General features: G+C 39.0%; 1 protein-coding gene across 23 annotated transcripts in view; it reads right to left on the bottom strand.

The window, feature by feature from the left end:
* adgrb2 (adhesion G protein-coupled receptor B2) overlaps nt 1-17,336 on the bottom strand; it is a 162,858-nt gene that overhangs the window by 47,047 nt on the left and 98,475 nt on the right. For all 23 annotated transcript variants that reach the window (XR_015091470.1, XR_015091472.1, XM_086063573.1 and 20 more), the window contains 3 exons: nt 13,980-14,067; nt 13,186-13,288; nt 9,264-9,307 (listed from right to left, as the gene is read on the bottom strand). Coding sequence is in view for 21 of the 23 variants with exons in the window: in XM_086063573.1 (XP_085919699.1) it covers nt 9,264-9,307; nt 13,186-13,288; nt 13,980-14,067 (235 nt within the window). In the remaining 2 variants the exon portion in view is untranslated. The remainder of the gene's footprint in view (nt 1-9,263; nt 9,308-13,185; nt 13,289-13,979; nt 14,068-17,336) is intronic.

The raw sequence follows: 17,336 nt of genomic DNA, 5'->3' as shown, positions 1-17,336 counted from the left end.
GCTTAGTCCTCACAAGGGTCGCGGGGGGCACTGGAGCCTATCCCAGCTGGCTTCGGGCAGTAGGCGGGGTACACCCTGAACTGGTTGCCAGCCAATCGCAGCACTCTAATGCATAGATTGACAAATTAATAGTGCACAAGCTCACTGTGTCGTCTCTTCAAAAGTCAGGTTTTGATAACAGGGCTTCACTTTCTTCATGTTGCTTTTGAACATATAATCAGCGGATATGTCATTAGATTTGTACAATATGGTCATCCAATGTGAGGGAGGTATTAATTGAACATGTTTTTTTAAAGAAGTCTATTCTTAGAATTAGAATTGGCTCTTTGAATTCAGGCCATCTCTTCCTCTCAGCTTTGAGGGCAAAGCTCCCTCCTCGGTATCACATTCACTTTTGGGAAGTGAGGATAAAACAAATCTGTTCAATTAGATCTAAGCCTATAAATACATATGGATGGCTCGTCTCCAGGTCTCGTTCACTGCAGCAAAATGAAGCCAACAAATCCTGGATAGCCAGAACCAGCATGTGCTGTAGTGATGGACCGTTGATGCCATTATATCAAGGTCCCATCAAACCCTGGCAGTGACTGATGGGAATCTCAATTACACAGTTTTGATATGTTCGGAATATATAGCAGAGAGAGATGGCACTGATTACTGTAAAATAGTCCAATCAGTCCATTATTTATGAATGACTTTCACACAGTTTTAGATCGTGTTTACAAGAGCAGTTGTGCCCATTAGTCGACACACAACCTTGGCCTTAGGGTCAGGGGTTATACAACCAACAGAGGTGGGCAGTTTACAAAATTTTGCTGGTCTGTCGTTCGTCAGCGCCCTGGACACTCACGTCACCGTCACTAAGTCATTTTTTCAAATCAAACTAATCGTCAGTCTGTCATGTTATTTTAACAGTCTGACATTTTCATTCATCAACAAAATGAGCGTCCGTCGGTACTTGACGTTTACACTGACGGATGAAAACCCATTTACGTCAGTGCTTAGTCCGTCTTTTTTGTTGTTCTCGTCATTCGCCAGAAAATACGGGAATGCTTCCCTCTGACGACCAGTTTATTTGTCATACACTGCCTTATCTTTCTGAAGAATGCGATGTTACCACATTTTAACAGGATCACTACAAATGGTAAAAACTACAGGAAATACATTTTTAAATGTCCTGTTTTTCTTGCTTCGTTCAATTAAACAAAACAACCAGTTCTGGGCTGACTGTGCTAAAATAAAACGTGTCACTCGTAACACTATATCAACATGTCTTCCCCAAAGTGCGTGTCAAGATGAAGGTATAAAGTGCAGATACATACACAAACAGCCAGTTCCTTATGCTAGAAATGATTTGAGTTTAGTCCCTGATGATCCGGATTTAAACATTGACACTTCAAAGACGAAAAGGCAAGAAAATGAGTCACAATGACGGCAGTCTACAGACACTTTGTCAGGCATGCGCGTATAAAAGACAGAAGACAGACAGAAGGAGAGCAGGGGAATATGCTGGGCATTTTAACTACACAGTCAGATCCTTCAAAGGGAATTAATGAGTTGTGTATGCCGTCTATTATATATGTATTGCTGAAAAACCTCTGCCCTTACTTGTGTTGACTTTTATTTGGTCAGATTGGTAATATGCTTTTGGTTTACAGACTTCAAACTATTTTCAGAATTTCTTATCTTTATTGAACGTTGGTTTTCCCTTCAGTTAAGGCAGAATGATATGTTCATATGACGGCATTTGTACAAAAGTGGAGCAAACCCGGAATTCTGTCACTACTACAAATTTCATTCTGCTGCGCTTGCACACTGCTGATTCATTTAGTTTAATTTCATTGTATAAAAAGGGATAGATGCATTTTTGTTGTTTTACTTTAATATTGAAATTAAGCTGCAGTCTCTTTATATCAAGAGACACAGATCTCAGATGTACAAACAGGTGTGCAACTGCTTGTATGCAGTTTTTATAAGTCACAGGTCTCAAATGCATACTGCGACCATCACGAGTAAAATATACGCAGGTTTATTGCATTGGGATAATCGACACAGCTGTTGTTTGGTCGCGACTCTGGCAAGGAGTAAAGTTTTATGAAACACATGGTAGCATTGGCATCATTGTTTTAGGCAACTATCAAACAGATTGCACGTGCAGTTTGGGCTTGTCAAGAAATTCAAAAGTATTCTAGAGTCAAAATGTTTGTTTCGGCCTTGCTTCCAAATGTTTATTTATTTATTTTTATTGAATATACTCAGTGAAAACAACAAACATGTCATATATCATTTTTTTTTCTTCTTAACTCCTGTGTTTTAATATGGCTAATGCCTTTATTATTATTATTATTATTATTATTAATTGATTTGTACTTCCCGAAATGGCATTCCTTATACTACTTATGGAGAACATGTCCATCTGCGTGACAATCAGGCTTGTAAAATATTTATTGTCAAATATTAAATTTAGGTGAAAACCTTTCACCTGATTGCTGTGCTAAATAAAACATAAGCGACTCACCAAAGCCGGCATCCTTTCTCCTCTGGGGGCCATAAATGTCTGCACAAAATGTCATGGCAATCCATCCAACTCTTACAGCGATATTTTTTGCACAGCAGACGAAAGTCACAGAACGACCGACAAATTGGGACGGAGCGGCAAACAGCTCCACTACAATGCACTTGTGGAATGATTTTTCAACTTTCGATTTTTACTGAGCACTCATTCATTATAATGTTTATGAGTTGTTGTTTTTTTTTGTTTTTTTGGGGGGGGCGGGGGTCAATGTTGCTAACAAAAATTGGAAAACGACCTTCTGAGGAACAGCGAAAATTGACCTTTTATGTCTACAGAGAATAAATTGGCGCTGACTCTTGACTGAAAGGGCAGCACTATGAAAGCCAATTGCACCCTATTAAGAAAAGAAAAAGGTTAAACATGCTATGAATTCTCAAAAGTGATGTCCTCGATGAAAGGATTCCTTCTCAATGCAGGTAAATTTGCTACAAAAACAATCCTTACATGTGCCTTGATTGTAAACACTTAAAAAAGTGACGTTGCCATCCAGAGCAACTTTCACACATTCCTGACTAAGACTCTGCACATTTTTTTGTGGATTTAAGTCAGCAGGTATTGTTCAGGATCTATTTCATATCAAGTAACTGCCAATGTCATCCTACATTACCACAGTCATTAATGTGCTAACGATTAAAATAGTAAGCTAATTCAGGATGCTGCCAAATATTGTCAGAAATGATTTATGAGCCTGAACACAAGCCTTCCATTTGACACATTATATAAAATTTTAGGACTCGTCCATTTTGCAGGTTGTCAGAACTTCCTTTTTGGCATCAAGTGGGTGCGCCATGAATAACTCTCCTCTCTTGAAGGGTGGGGGGGTGATGAGTTACAATAATTGATGTGAAAGAACCCACTAATACACTAGCATTTTATATCGTTGCATCTATGAAAGCAAGAGGGAATAAAATGAAAATGAAATCATATTTTCTGGACTGTATTAAATTGAAGTGGTACACGGGCAGAATGGAAATCGGAGGATTTAAGTGGGCACAAATGCAGACGTAATCTAATCCACATGAGGTGAAGTATGCAACAATAACACCTTCAATCTACAAAATAAAACAAATGCACGTTTACTTCTTCCCACTATTTTACAAAATGTAATTAACATCAATCCCCCTACGCCATTAAAGAGTCTAATGTCCCAGCAATAAGTTAAATGCACATTTTCTAACAGATATTTGAACACAAACAGTGCAGAAAACATTTAGCTAATATAACAACCCTTACAGGCATATATTTGTTATCCTTTGCAAAAAATTTAACACCTTAATACTCATACTTCTTAAGTGTTGGCAATATATTATTTTTATTTTATGAATTATGTTTATTTAAGTGTGAAACATTTGTTGGACCAGAATTATTATAGACAAACAGTATAACGCAGAATGCATCTTGTTTATGCGACATTTGTCCCTCATACATGCGAGGGACAAACAAACATTGGAGAACATGTTCACGTGATGCACTATACACCGAGGCCTTCATAACATCCATTATGCACAAGAACATCTGCCCAGCATGTTTCATCTCTGTGTACAAACGTCTATAAACGTATTGACCCACATATTGACAGTGTATACGTTTTTTTTTTTTTTTCATCATCTCTCACTGAGACTGATGGAGCTTAGAAGCACAAGAACATGAGATTATCTGAAGCTTGCTCGGATGTTTATGTACGGGGCAAAAAACGGCTTGTTTGTAAACGTTGACCATGTTGCAATGTGAAATATTATATTATGAGTTTACGGAAGAACATGACGATATAAAATTTCTCATGCATGCATCGTGCCAATCACTTAGTTGTAAATTAACAAATGCACTATATAATATCAATCATTTGCATGTCCCGTCCGTTTTCTCCGTGCTTCACTTGCGACAAGCGTGCTTTGTCATTGACCTCCACAGCCCGTGAGCTAATTTATAAAGCTTCTTTTCAGGGATTATCTTCCTTCCTGACGTGCAAGCCAGAGCGTGAACCAGGAAGCAGAGATACAGGTTGTCTACAGCCATAAAAGGCCTGACATTGCAAGCGACGGCAGTCTCTATTAACATGGACAGGCAATAAGGCTCGGAAGAAAGTGATTCATGTGGAAAATGGATTATCAATCCTCTTGTGGAGGAGAAAGGAAACATTTGATAATTGCGCGGTCGTGACTGATCATTTGAAAGCAAAGATTTGTCCAAAAGTTTAATCTTTGTGAAGCTTTTGGAAAAATTGCTTTTACAGAAAAACTAATTTTTGCTGGGTAAGTCAAGGTCAGAGATGCTACTTGGAGACAACGGTGGCCTTTCAGCACACATCCAATAACACAAGATTAAAGAGCATAATGCATGTGTAAACAAGATAAGTATAAGGCAGGAAGCAAACTCACTTCCATATAACCGTCTTTTCCATATTCATATATAACCGTCTTTTACTTATTTATATAAAACTGTCTTTCATATTCATATACAACCGTCTTTTACTTATTTATATATAACCGTCTTTTATATATTTATATATACAGTAACCATCTTTTACGTATTCATCAAGACAGAGACACCGTTATGTTGGATAGACTTTGACTTACCCCTCTCAAATTCCAAAATTCCACAAGTGAAGACAACAAATGTTCCATTTTTCTGTACTTGCCAGTCTAAATACTAATGCATAATTTTAATTGACTGTGTTATCCAGATGAAAAAAAGGTAACGGTGCAAACGGCCATGTATATCCAAGCAGTCCACCAATGGAAGGAAGTCATGGCCCGGACTTGTAAATACTTTGAACGTCAAAACTGACACAAAATGTCAACCCTCAAAAAGAATATGACCGTTCAAGCTTGGCGAGATGAAGCCAGTGTAGGAGCACGCGCCACAAAGGACCGTTTTGATAAATGAGGGAATGAGCCCATGCCCGTGTCTGAGACACCCTGCAGAGGCAGATCCCGCGTAAGCCCCACTGGCCAACTCCCTCTTTATGTGCTGATTTGCTGTTTGACACACTTCCGAGCCCTTCTGCTCAGTCAGATGGAAAAGTGGAGCAATCCCCATCAGCCCGTCCACCCCTCCCCCTGCTGGCTGATACATGTCTAATACAGTAAGTGCGTTTCACCAGAAGTGTTTGCTAATGCAGAGAGGGGTAGATCAAAAAACACGTCAAGTGGCTGAAGCAACAGTTTGCATGATTTGACATGAAAATTACATCCAAAGAATCATGTAACATGAATCCTTTAGTGGTCTAGAAAACAGTTTTCAGCCATGGTAGACATTTTACACAGTAGGAAATTCTCCCGGCACATCACAAAAAGTGTGAATACTGAAATAATGACTACCCCTGCAAAATGTACTCACAAATGACTTACTCAGTGTGAAATCCGGGCCTCTTTAATTGAACGCAAAGCTGATATACTCGCACAAGGCCATGACTGATTCTGATTCTTAGATCAAATCCACCAAAATTGCGTTACACCACCTGTGCCACGACTTAGACCTGCTTTTTGCTGATCTAAGGTTTCATCTAAGACCTTTCACCAAATTGTCAGGTGTATCGGGGAATTGTAACAGAACCACGTCCTCGGTCTGCCGGAACGTTAAAAAAGGCGCAAACGCGGTCTATCAAATTCCCAAATACCGCAAGCTTGATTTGCCTTGACAAGAAAAAGCGCCAGTTTCACGCATGTGCGTCTGTCTATAAAAATAGAGCCCATATTTGTAATAGGAAAATGAATTTCGGAAAAAAGTACAATTATATTTCCCAGTGGTCAACAATACATTGAATCAGCCCGTAAACGGTCATTATTCAGCTAGTGGCAGGGCTAAAATGAATGTTTAGCTTCATACAAACTTTATTGCATACTAAATGATCCAATAATATTTTCTTTGATTGATCCATTGTGGTGTCAAGCAAGTTTAAAATTGTGACTTATACTGACTACAGGAAAGGTAAATTGCACATCACAACTGCAGGGGGAGCAAAATAAGGCAACTATGCATTAATGCTGCTTATTATATCAAAAATGGATGAACGGAATTAAGTTTTACAAATTTTAGGCATTTTAAAAAAATCGGTACGACCTAGCAAATGGAAACACTTAATAGAATGAGCGGGCTACCAATGCAACACTGCCATACATTTAAAAGCATTTGCACCAACATTATTTTGAGTTATTTGGTCTCTATGTTGTTGTTGTTTTTTGTCGAAAAATGCTATTTCGTTCAACAAACATAAACCATACATATTTGTCCCCCTCATTTCTGCAGACTATTACTGAGGGAAGCAGCATGCCTGTGGTCAACCATGCCATAGTGAGGAAATTGCCACTAGTTGTGCTGCACAGGTCATTATTTCTCCATGGCAGTGACAGACGGTGGGGGCAGAGCTCGCTCTGCGGGTCTTTAACAGCTGATCCCAGATCAAACTGAAAAATACTGCAGATTAGAAATAGGATTTAATGACCCCTGACCTATCACATGCTGAATGTCATCCGTTCATTCATCCGCAGTGTGCATTACATTTATCTCTAACTAATGGCCCCTATTTAAAGCAAACTTTGCAATGAGATTGCATAGCTGCCCGTGACAAGCTGCAATTCTGGCGTTGTCATTGGTCTGACAGCATGTTACTTGGATACTTGCTAGAAATGGGATGCATGCAGCATGTGTAATGAAATACTGGATGACGCATAACTGGAATATAAAGATAAGCAACATGTACAGTCGAGATGTCAGCATTTGCAACATGCATTTACATTCACTGAATTCTTAAGTATTGCAATGTCAAATTAAATATAGTTGTGTTTTAAAAAAAAACGTGTCAGGTGCACACCAACAACGGACTAATCTGCTTGTTTTAAACTGAAACAATTAAGAAAAGTGAGCAAAGATTGAGTGTCGGTTGCAGAGAGGCAAATTAGGGAGAACGGGGGAAGGAATGTGAGCACGAAGAAAGCAGATGGTTCAGACATATGGGCACGTTCGGGGCAAAAATAAATACATAAACACACGCATAAATAACAATTTGAACTATGAATACTACAAACGATTAGCAAACTAGAATCAAAATGACGAACAAATGCCAATTAATTAAATTAAAGCAGCCATTACAGATTTCAAGATTAAAATATACGTTATGTTCATTTTCCTTTGTTCACCTTTCAGCCATTTAAAAATGCCATGGTAAGCCTTCACAACAAAACCAAACATGTCTCTGTATTGTGCTTTACAATATTACGTAACTCTATTTATAATTTCATTTGCACCTGTGGCTGCAAAACAAAGCAAAGCAAAGCGTGGAGAGTCTTTGTGCAGTCAATGACATCAATGTATTCCCATGCATATTGTCTTGTTGTGATCGGTGTTCAAAATCATAATCATGCAAAGATATACAAAGTGACATTATCGTATGCACGTGGTCGTAAGATTGTGGCCAGTTGGTTTATACTCTCTTTTCTGCAAACATATTCTGTCAGTCCTGGCAAACACATTTGGATGCTTAACTACACTGCCTTGTTTGAGCATGTTTGGCTGATGGACATTGGCACTACCTTTCCACTTTATATTCTGTTTGAGTCTGATCTCATAATATCTGCAAATGTAATTTGACTGCAGCTGTGACACGGTGAAGGCTCGTCGGGTGGAATTGCGTCCGTCGCTTATCCTCAACGTGTCCTTCGGTCACTGAAGAGTACATTAAAACTAGAAAAACAAATACGGTCTTAAAAGGAAGTGGAGCTTATCGGAGTTGTTATGTTGTCTGCCTTCTTGCTACAAAAACGGGCCAATTGATGTCTGTCAGCATGACAAATTAAAACCTTATTCTATTTCCTTGGGCTCAAGATAAGATGAAAGCGTACCTACCAATCAGTGCTTCACCAAAATGTACGCCCTTTATCAGCTGAAACTGAATTGCATCTGAATGAATTGTCTTCTCAAGTCTTTGTGAAATAATGGAGCGTGGAAAGCCCACTACAACATAAATGTCATCTTGTGAAGACTTTGCGATCTGATGAACAAATCCCTGCTTTTTCCTTTTGTCAAGAACGGACAGCGAGGCTCAGAACAAGCGCGAATCATTTCAGCTACGGAGAAGGTCAACGCTGACTGAAACCTGGGGGCGGGAATGCATTAAGATGAATGCATCATTGTATATGAATGAATGAGGGTCTAAACGGTAACTATTTTAGTGGCAGAAACATACGATTTGTGAGAGTAAAAATAAAAGAGTGACCTGACCACAAACGGACAGTGACTGAATTTTTAAATGGCAAAAACTGCAGAATTGATCGTGCTGGTTCACATTTAGAGCAGTGGGTTGTAACAACTGGCCCACATACCACAGTCTAGATATTGATGGTAAAGGACTGCATTGTTGAAGTCAAACCGACCATCCACAATGAAAGACAAAATACGACATGAATAGGTTCCCAAGTAAATGCGAGCGTAACCGCAAATAAAACACTGGTCCACTGAGGCAATCGGAACCGAGATACTTTTGAACTCTTCACGGGGAGGGATGGTGTTTGCTTTCACTGGGTCATTTAATTAACACTAACAGGAAATGCAGGGAACATCGTTAGACTGGTCTCGGTTCATTAATAAAACGAATGTGACTGGACACCAGCGCGAAACAAGATAAGCATCGACTCGGCGCTGCGGCGTACGCACACTGAGGAAGCATTAAAAATCATTCAGGGTAACTCACGGGTTGCCGTAGTCCCACACGACACACTGAGCGTCGGATGTGCCCTGCAAGACAAGAGGGGGGAAGATAATCGGTTAGCGCCATTGCAGTGGTTGAAGTTTGCTGCCTGAGGATAAAGACCGATGCAGTGTGGATGATGGAGAGATGTAAACACACTCAGAGAAGGGAATGAGAGACGATGGGAGGGCACAATAGAGAAAATAGTTACAGTTAGAAAAAGCAACTACTGATAGAAAAAGTGAAACTGTGTGGGAGAAAATGGATTTGGAAAACAAAACAGGAACCAGATGCAAATGTAATACAAGAAGTGCTTTTTAAATCCGTGTATCATTTGTTCAGTCATATTTCCAAGCAAACTGGGCAGTGCACGCCCGTGCAAGCCGCAGTTAAGCATATCATTTATACATGTATTTAAGGCAAGTTGTAAAATGTCTGAAGTCCTCTTGTTTATGTTTAACAAATTTAAAACATTTTAAATCAGGCCATTTCTACTAAAAACTGTCTCAAAAGGTTCTACAATTTCGATACTGTAAATCATGTAAAGGATCGTATGCCGAGAAATGTTTTTTGGGAGTGGTAATATGGCAGCCTCATGGCTTCAAAAGCCCTGGCCTATCAGCTATCCAGTAATATATACAGATCAGTGCACAACCACGAGTCGTATTAAAAATGTTTTATAATAATTGCTCCCGGGTCACGCAACTTGCGTCAAGTGAAAATATGCAAACTGGATGAAAGTCCAAATCGCCCGTCGTCCGTTTTGCCCATTTTCCATTTGTGCACAAAATCAGAAATGGGAAAACCAGTCGTTCTCCGTTTTTTTTTAATACGAATATTGAGAAAACAAGTCTTTTTTTTTTGTTTGTTTAGTTCCCGTTTTGTTTGGAAAAACGACTGACCGAGTAATACACTGATTTTTTTTATTTTTACAGATTCAAATACGTTTTTCTTTAATTGCACAACCCTCCCAACAGTTGTGTGCCGTCATTTGTTTTTCTGTTTCGGTTAACAAATTTGTACCGCACATATTTACAACTTCTAAAATAAGATCCCATACCTGATTTAAACCCCACCCAGATACTTGCGGAATATTTCCTGAATACCAACACTGTTATATGTGAGCAAAAGCAGCACATTCAAGTCTGCCTCTGAAGAGTTAACAAGCCGCCAAATCACCTCGCCTTCCTTTGGAAAAAGTTCACAACTAATCTTCCATGAACAAGAGAGAATCCAGGGGGCCTCGACACAGGCTGGACTCGTCAAGACAGAATGATGCAAGATTTATGAGCGGCTCGGCGACCCAGATTGATGGATGACAACGCTCTGGCTCGCATGCAAACTGCCACCACCGACATCAGACATCGCGCGGTGTGTATCGGAGAGCAGAGATGCGTGTTAGTATTCAGCCATCAATCAGAGCACATCATGCCTGGATGTGCATTACGGCCAGAGTGACAACAGCATCCTCCCACAATGCAGATTTGTCGCATCTGCTTGCTTGACGTCCCTCCAAAAAAAAAAATAGTAGCGGTTACTTGATTCAAACAGCTGCACGATGCTCCACCTTAGCAGCTATTTTCTTCAGCTTTGAAAAGCAAATCATTCAAGTCGTATTTTTTACAACCACATGAGGTTTGCTGTCTGCCTGAATATTGATGAAGAATATCTTACGCTAATCAGATGAGCTGCGCAAGGACCGGATGGGGGAGCCAGTAAAGCTTTCTACTTGGAGGATGCATTTTGATGAAAGCAAACTAGATTAAAGTTCAATTACTTAACCTGGCTGGTGAGCTGGGGGAGCCCGACAGGAAGGCAGGATGAAGAATGGGAAGAGGAAGAGGTGAGGGGTATAACATTTGGCATCGTCGAGGGGTTCACTCTCAGGACGCTCTGATTTCTGACCTCCCGCTTCTTACTTACCATTTAAAACACATCCACACTTTTTGGTAGAAGGGGAACTGGCGGCTGATCTGACCGTAATAAGATCACCTTTTAGAAAGGACATGGCCTCTCCTTTGAGAATGAAGCCTGGGGCAGCTGCTCTCTGGGCACAGCTTCGGCAGCTGGCTGTTTTCTGCTTTTGGCCAAGGTTACCACCAATGTAATACAACTGAGCTGCATTCCCTTTTTTTTGATAGTGGAAGCACGCCAATAGAATAGCTGTGATCTGCTGTGAAGTCCATCCCAAGTAGGAGGACTGTATAGCATATTATGAGACAACACAATCAAATTTGATCAAAACATTTGAGAAGCATGATGGGAGATAAAGACCTTCCCTGATATCATCAAACAAAACATAGCTGTTGGGTTTTTTTGGGTTAAAGATGATTTGTTTTGGCGAGCTAGCCTAGGCATTTTGAAAACGGTAACCTTTAACTCATTCGCTCCCAAAAACGTATTTATACGTTTTTTTTGTTTTGTTTTGTTTTTTAATACTAGAGCATACAGAAAGCTTTGATGCAGCCTCTGAACTGAAGAGAATGTTTGAAGCAATGGTAGTTATTACAAAAACGGTCAACAGGTGGCAACAACCAGGGCCATGTTGCAAAAAGCTCTTTCCCCTACAGTTTAAAACAGATTTGTAAATAATGATGACACTTACTCTACTCTTACTCTAATGCTAATTGCTGAAAAACGGATAGGAATATACTTTTTTCCTGATCAAAGAAGAGACTCTATTCTTTATTTTGGTAAGTTCCCTGTTTTTATAGCAATATAACACAATATTCTGTGGGCCTTGCAAAATAAGTCAAAATGTGGTTAAACAGCAGGGAGAAAGGGGGGTTGCTTCCGTGAAAATGGCTGGGAGTGAATGAGTTAATGAAGTTTACAGGAGGAAACTTGTATATTTTTTATTAAAGTATTATACCTGTAATTCAACAAATGATGCCTCTGCCAAATCTTATATTGGGGTCTAAGTAACTGAGCAATAAAAGAAAAAGGGGGTCTTCAAAGCAGCACATAGCGTCCACGTTAAAAAATAGTGACCACCCCACCAACCCCCCTCATCCCCGCCCCTTTACTAAGAGCCTACGACTTGAATATATCTAATCTGTATGCATATACAATAGTCTGCTTGCGAGATGAGAGGGGTAAGATGGCCGCCCTGTGGCTTCAACGGCTTGTACAGGCGTGTACTTCCCATTTTGCTTGGAAAAATGACTGAACGAATGATACACGGATTTAAAAAGTACTTCTTGTACAGATAGAAATATACTTTTTTCCTGATTAAAGAAGAGACTCCTGTCTTTCTTTTATTAGGTTCCATGTTTTTGAAGCAATATAATACAATATTCTGTAGGCCTTGCAAAATCTGTCAAAATCCATTAAAACAGCCGGGAACGAATGGGGTTACTTCAGTGTAAATGGCTGGGAGTAAATGAGTTAACAATAATACAACAATGCTGGATATCTTAAGGCCTATGAATGATGAAGTCTATTCAGAGATGAAATGTCAAGGAGGTCCTGGCTGACTATGCAAAAATCCGTATGTGTGTCTATGCTGAGCAGACTGCATATTCTATTAATAATTCCCAATTTTATTATTTGTTTATTTGGATTCTGTGCCCAGCTTTCCACCCAAGCACGGCCTAATGGAACTTACACCTTATTGAGGTTGCCAGTGTGTAGTCGTGCCCACTAAAAAGCCCAGTGGTGAGTCCTTTATAATAACATATTTCAATGCAATATAAACGGAATAGGTACCAAGGGACTGTGCAATATAAGAAAGTCAAAAAGGTCCACTTTTATTCAGGCCTTACAGTGAGCACGATGGCACTTTATAGCATGCAGCGTTTTCTTCTTCCCATGAACTCAAAGTTGGCGTAGAGTATTAAAAATATGTGTATGTATTTTTTTTTAGCCTCACTCTCAGTTGTAACAGGATACTTTGGTTTTTTGTTGAGTTGGAGTTGTTACTTACATTGAAAAGAGTAGCAAGCTCCACCACCACCACAGGATCGCTGGGTTGCAACTCCGGCCGAATTGTCACCGTCAGGATCTTGGAGTTGAGCACCGCAGGTTGTCTACAAAAGATCATTTTAAATTGCAAATTTAGAGATAGATATATACAAAACATATCAGCACTCAGTACGTGGCAGAGAATGAAAAGCTATTGCAAGTACAACAGAGTAGGTGTAAAGAGATCCTTGGACATAATGTTCAATAGATAAATGGTTTGTCACTGATCCTGGACTGACCTGAATACAAATAACCCATACCTACAAAAACACAATATCTCACGAAGACAACCAGCTGATATATTTGTTTTCTCCAGATGAAGGTTCCGTGCAAGATTTAGGACACATTAGGACACAAATCCATTCAAAACTTGACTGTACATTTATACACTGAGATAAAAAAACAGAAGCATCGGGGGAAATGCAATATTTGCGGATCTCAAACATTTGTCTGGTAACTATGCAGGCACAAGGAGAGAAGATAAGCAGCAGAGACAATATACGAGGAAAGACGGATGAGAAATTGGTGCACGGAATTAGATAGGGAAGAAAAAACAGAAGAAAGGGCACAGAAATAGAAAAGGTATTTTGAAATACAAGGCGAGTGCAGCACGATGAAAAGTTTTTAAAAAAGAAAAGTTGCATACAAGAAAAAGAAAAAGTTCAGAATGGAAGTAAGAAAAAAATAATGTATAGAGTAGCTTGCTTGCAAGATGTGAATTACTTTTGAACAGTGAATCTAATGAGCTCCACTCACATTGGTGCTGGTAAAATATTGCCCAATGTCCTGTACAAGATGGCTCCGATGACATAATACATTGTTGACTCAGAATCGGTCTCCGCCTCTGCAACACACAAAGTTTAGCAGCCTATTAGCCAAAAATATGGAAATCGTCAGAAGCATTCATCTGCTTTTTCAATATATTGATCCACTTTGCTCTGCAATTGTGTGGGCCAAGTGCATTTCATATGAATTATATTCGGCAAGTGCGCATAAAAGAGCAAAAAATCTGTCACGTTTTTATTTGCATTATTAAGGCCTGAGCAGCAATTGCTGAATGTCTCTAATGTTTCTGTAGAAATTATTATTATTATTATTATTATTAGACATAATGTTTCACAATTTTGAGGGCCTAAACATGGACAAAAACGTATTAAGTTTGGCATACACAACGGGCCTGAGGGGGGGAAAATATATATATTTTGAAATTGTCATAGCAAGTACAAAAAAAGTTAGTCTGCAGTGCCCAATACAGAGTGTTAATGGCACTATACCCCATAAAACTGCTGGATCAAAAACAACCCAATCTGGGCCAAAAACTGACCCACTCGATTGGGTGCATTGGACCCAGCTTTGGGTTGTTCTGTACAAAATCTGGGTCCACTTTTTGAACCAACAATTTTAAGGGTTCAGGTCTATGAAAATTGAGAGAAACATGTAGCACCCCCAGACGTACAAAAAAGTATTTGGTAGCCATGCCCTAAAATGTACAGGAAGTATTTGAAAGTATAATTTTGTGATACAAGGTAAGTTGTAGTGATGAGTATTAAATGCCCGGAGAAATCAACCAACATAAACACCGGACAACAAATATATTTCAATTCCAACTGGCCCCTCAATGGCACTTATTGAAAGTCAAGGTTTGTTGTCCTGTCGTCGTCCTTATGCTAGCACGTCTCACTTGTTATTTCCACTTTCAAGCTCTTTCATCCATCAAAGTCTCTTGCCTTACAACAATCCCTTCTGTGTTATATCACGAAAAAAAATATGCCCCTACCAAGGACAAGTTGTGTTCTTCTGTAAATGTCATTTTGTCTCTAGTGTGAGGAACGGGGGGGAGCGAAAGAAGCATACTAGATAAGTAAAAGTTCACACGCTTGGATGCCTTCCCTCATTTGCGCTTCTGGAAATAATGGAAAAGTATCACCTGAGAGGTGAGGAGGGTGGTATTTGTGTGTTAGTATCGTTCGCCATGGGAGATGTGGAAAAAAAGATGTTTATGCGTGAAGCTCTAAAATATGACAATTTCCTACCAATTTCAGTAGCTACTGTTTAATGTTAAGACCCTCGGGTCTCCTGACGGCGGTGTTCGGTTTAGGTGAACGGTATGAGATTTTTTCTAATAGGTTTTTGGTGAGCTAACAAATGCACGCACGCACATACACATGCTCACCCACACACAAAAAAATAAATAAAATAAAAAATAAAAAAAATAAAAAATAAAGAGCAATGATGATGACATTTCCGAATGAACAATACTGAGCTCTTTATATATATATATATATATATATAAAAAAAAAAAAAAAAAGAGTCTCACAAAAAGAGATCATCCTCCCAAATGCCGACATTACATCAAAGCAGTGACTCAACGACACGGTTTCATTAGAGATTGGTTCATGAAAATACTTTCGAAACGCATGTTAATTGGAAAACATTGGTTCAGATCACCTTAAGTAGTTTTGTATTAGACTGAAACATTCAAAGGTTATGAAAGAAATCTATTTTCGCTCACTCTCACCAAGGTTCTAAATAAAAGAACCGAGGAATATGTTACCCAACTGAGCCAGAAGGATCACATTTAATGAGCTTTGACTCAAACAATAATGGAATCAGAATTGATTGACAAAAGTCGTCTCCCGGTATCAGATGAAAGATGCCCCAGATTGTCACACAGCAAGGCGCGGTTACGTAAAACTCGGCTGGATCAAACTAATTCCGGAAATTGGCCATAATTTAGCTGTCGCTCCCTCATATCCTCGATATTATATCACCAAGTTAATTCTGTCGGTCGCAAGGCATTGTGTTAAGCTACCGCAATTTGAGAAATTTCTCTATCTCGCATTCAACTTCAACACCCGTTGATCGGTATTTTGGCCGACGCCTCGTGAACCACCTGCATCAGCTGCCTCGTATGATTTGCTTTCAACGGCAAAGTCTTCCGCCATCGTTTTTTCATTTATCCCCTTTTTGATTTGTGAGTGTACTTGGAGGAGTTCACCTCTAATTTGGAAGTGATCGGCCTCATCAGTTTTTTCTCTTGTAACAATATCCAGAAACGTTTGATACAGCCACTCGGCGCTTATAAAGCTCTACATTATGTGTGATTCCATTTTCCCAGGTCCATATTCAGTGAAGTATTTTACACAAAATGATACCAAACAACACAAAGACCACTTCTCACCCTTTAAATAGGCAATGTGGCTGATTCTAAGCTTGAATCTACCTGGAATACTAAATAAAAACCCACGTTTGACCACATGTGGGGACGAGTTAAACAACAATCCAAGCTTCTTCTCAGTGAGGCGATTTATGAATCTATCAATAGGCTGTATAATGTGCGCCAAGCGGTCTGTAGGCTTTTATGAGCATGTTCTAGCTGTCCATCGTCAGGTGTTCATTAGGAGTTAAATGAAGCAAACTAAACTGATTGCATCCGTGAAGACCTCAACTTATGACCTGTCAATGGGGAGAGACCAAGTACCCAAACTGGCAGCATCAAAAGTCATGAAGGCTGTATTAGATACTATAATTTACTAAATGACCTAAATCAAACATTGTAACACACCCTAACTCACTAAATAAATAAAACCTAAACATTCAATTGAAATTCAATTAAAAATATTTATTTCATTCTTTAAAAGAAAAATAAATGAAAGTGGAAAGAAAGAAGAAAATCTTATGATATCTGCCACTAATCAACACACAAAAGAATAAAGAAAGGAAAAAGGTCAACACAAACTAAATGACAGCAAACAGTCAAGAAGCTATTAGAGTAACAATTAAACAAAATAATTCAATCGAGTGATCTGGTGCAAAATATTGTTTTCCAGTAATTGTTCTTTTATACATTTTTTTAAAAATACAAATGGACTGAGATGATTTAGTTTTAGAATCCAGATTGTTTTCTGTATTAAGGTTTGGAAAAATATCTGTTCCTCTTAATTTGTACTCACTTTCCCCTTTTTTAAATTTGATTTGCAGAGTTAATTGGTAAGATTGCATAATGGGCTTTGTACATTATTTTAAGACGGTTAAACTCCATTTATATGTGATCTCATAAATTCATTGCCAAGCTTCCACAATAATGGCTAGTGGGAAAAAAAAGAAGAAAAA

The sequence above is a fragment of the Leptonotus elevatus genome, chromosome 19 (genome assembly GCF_054856555.1).
Source record: "Leptonotus elevatus isolate MCC_2025b chromosome 19, RoL_Lele_1.0, whole genome shotgun sequence".
NCBI lineage: Eukaryota > Metazoa > Chordata > Actinopteri > Syngnathiformes > Syngnathidae > Leptonotus > Leptonotus elevatus.
Note: the sequence above shows the minus strand (reverse complement) of the source record. Positions and strands in the feature narration are given on the sequence as shown.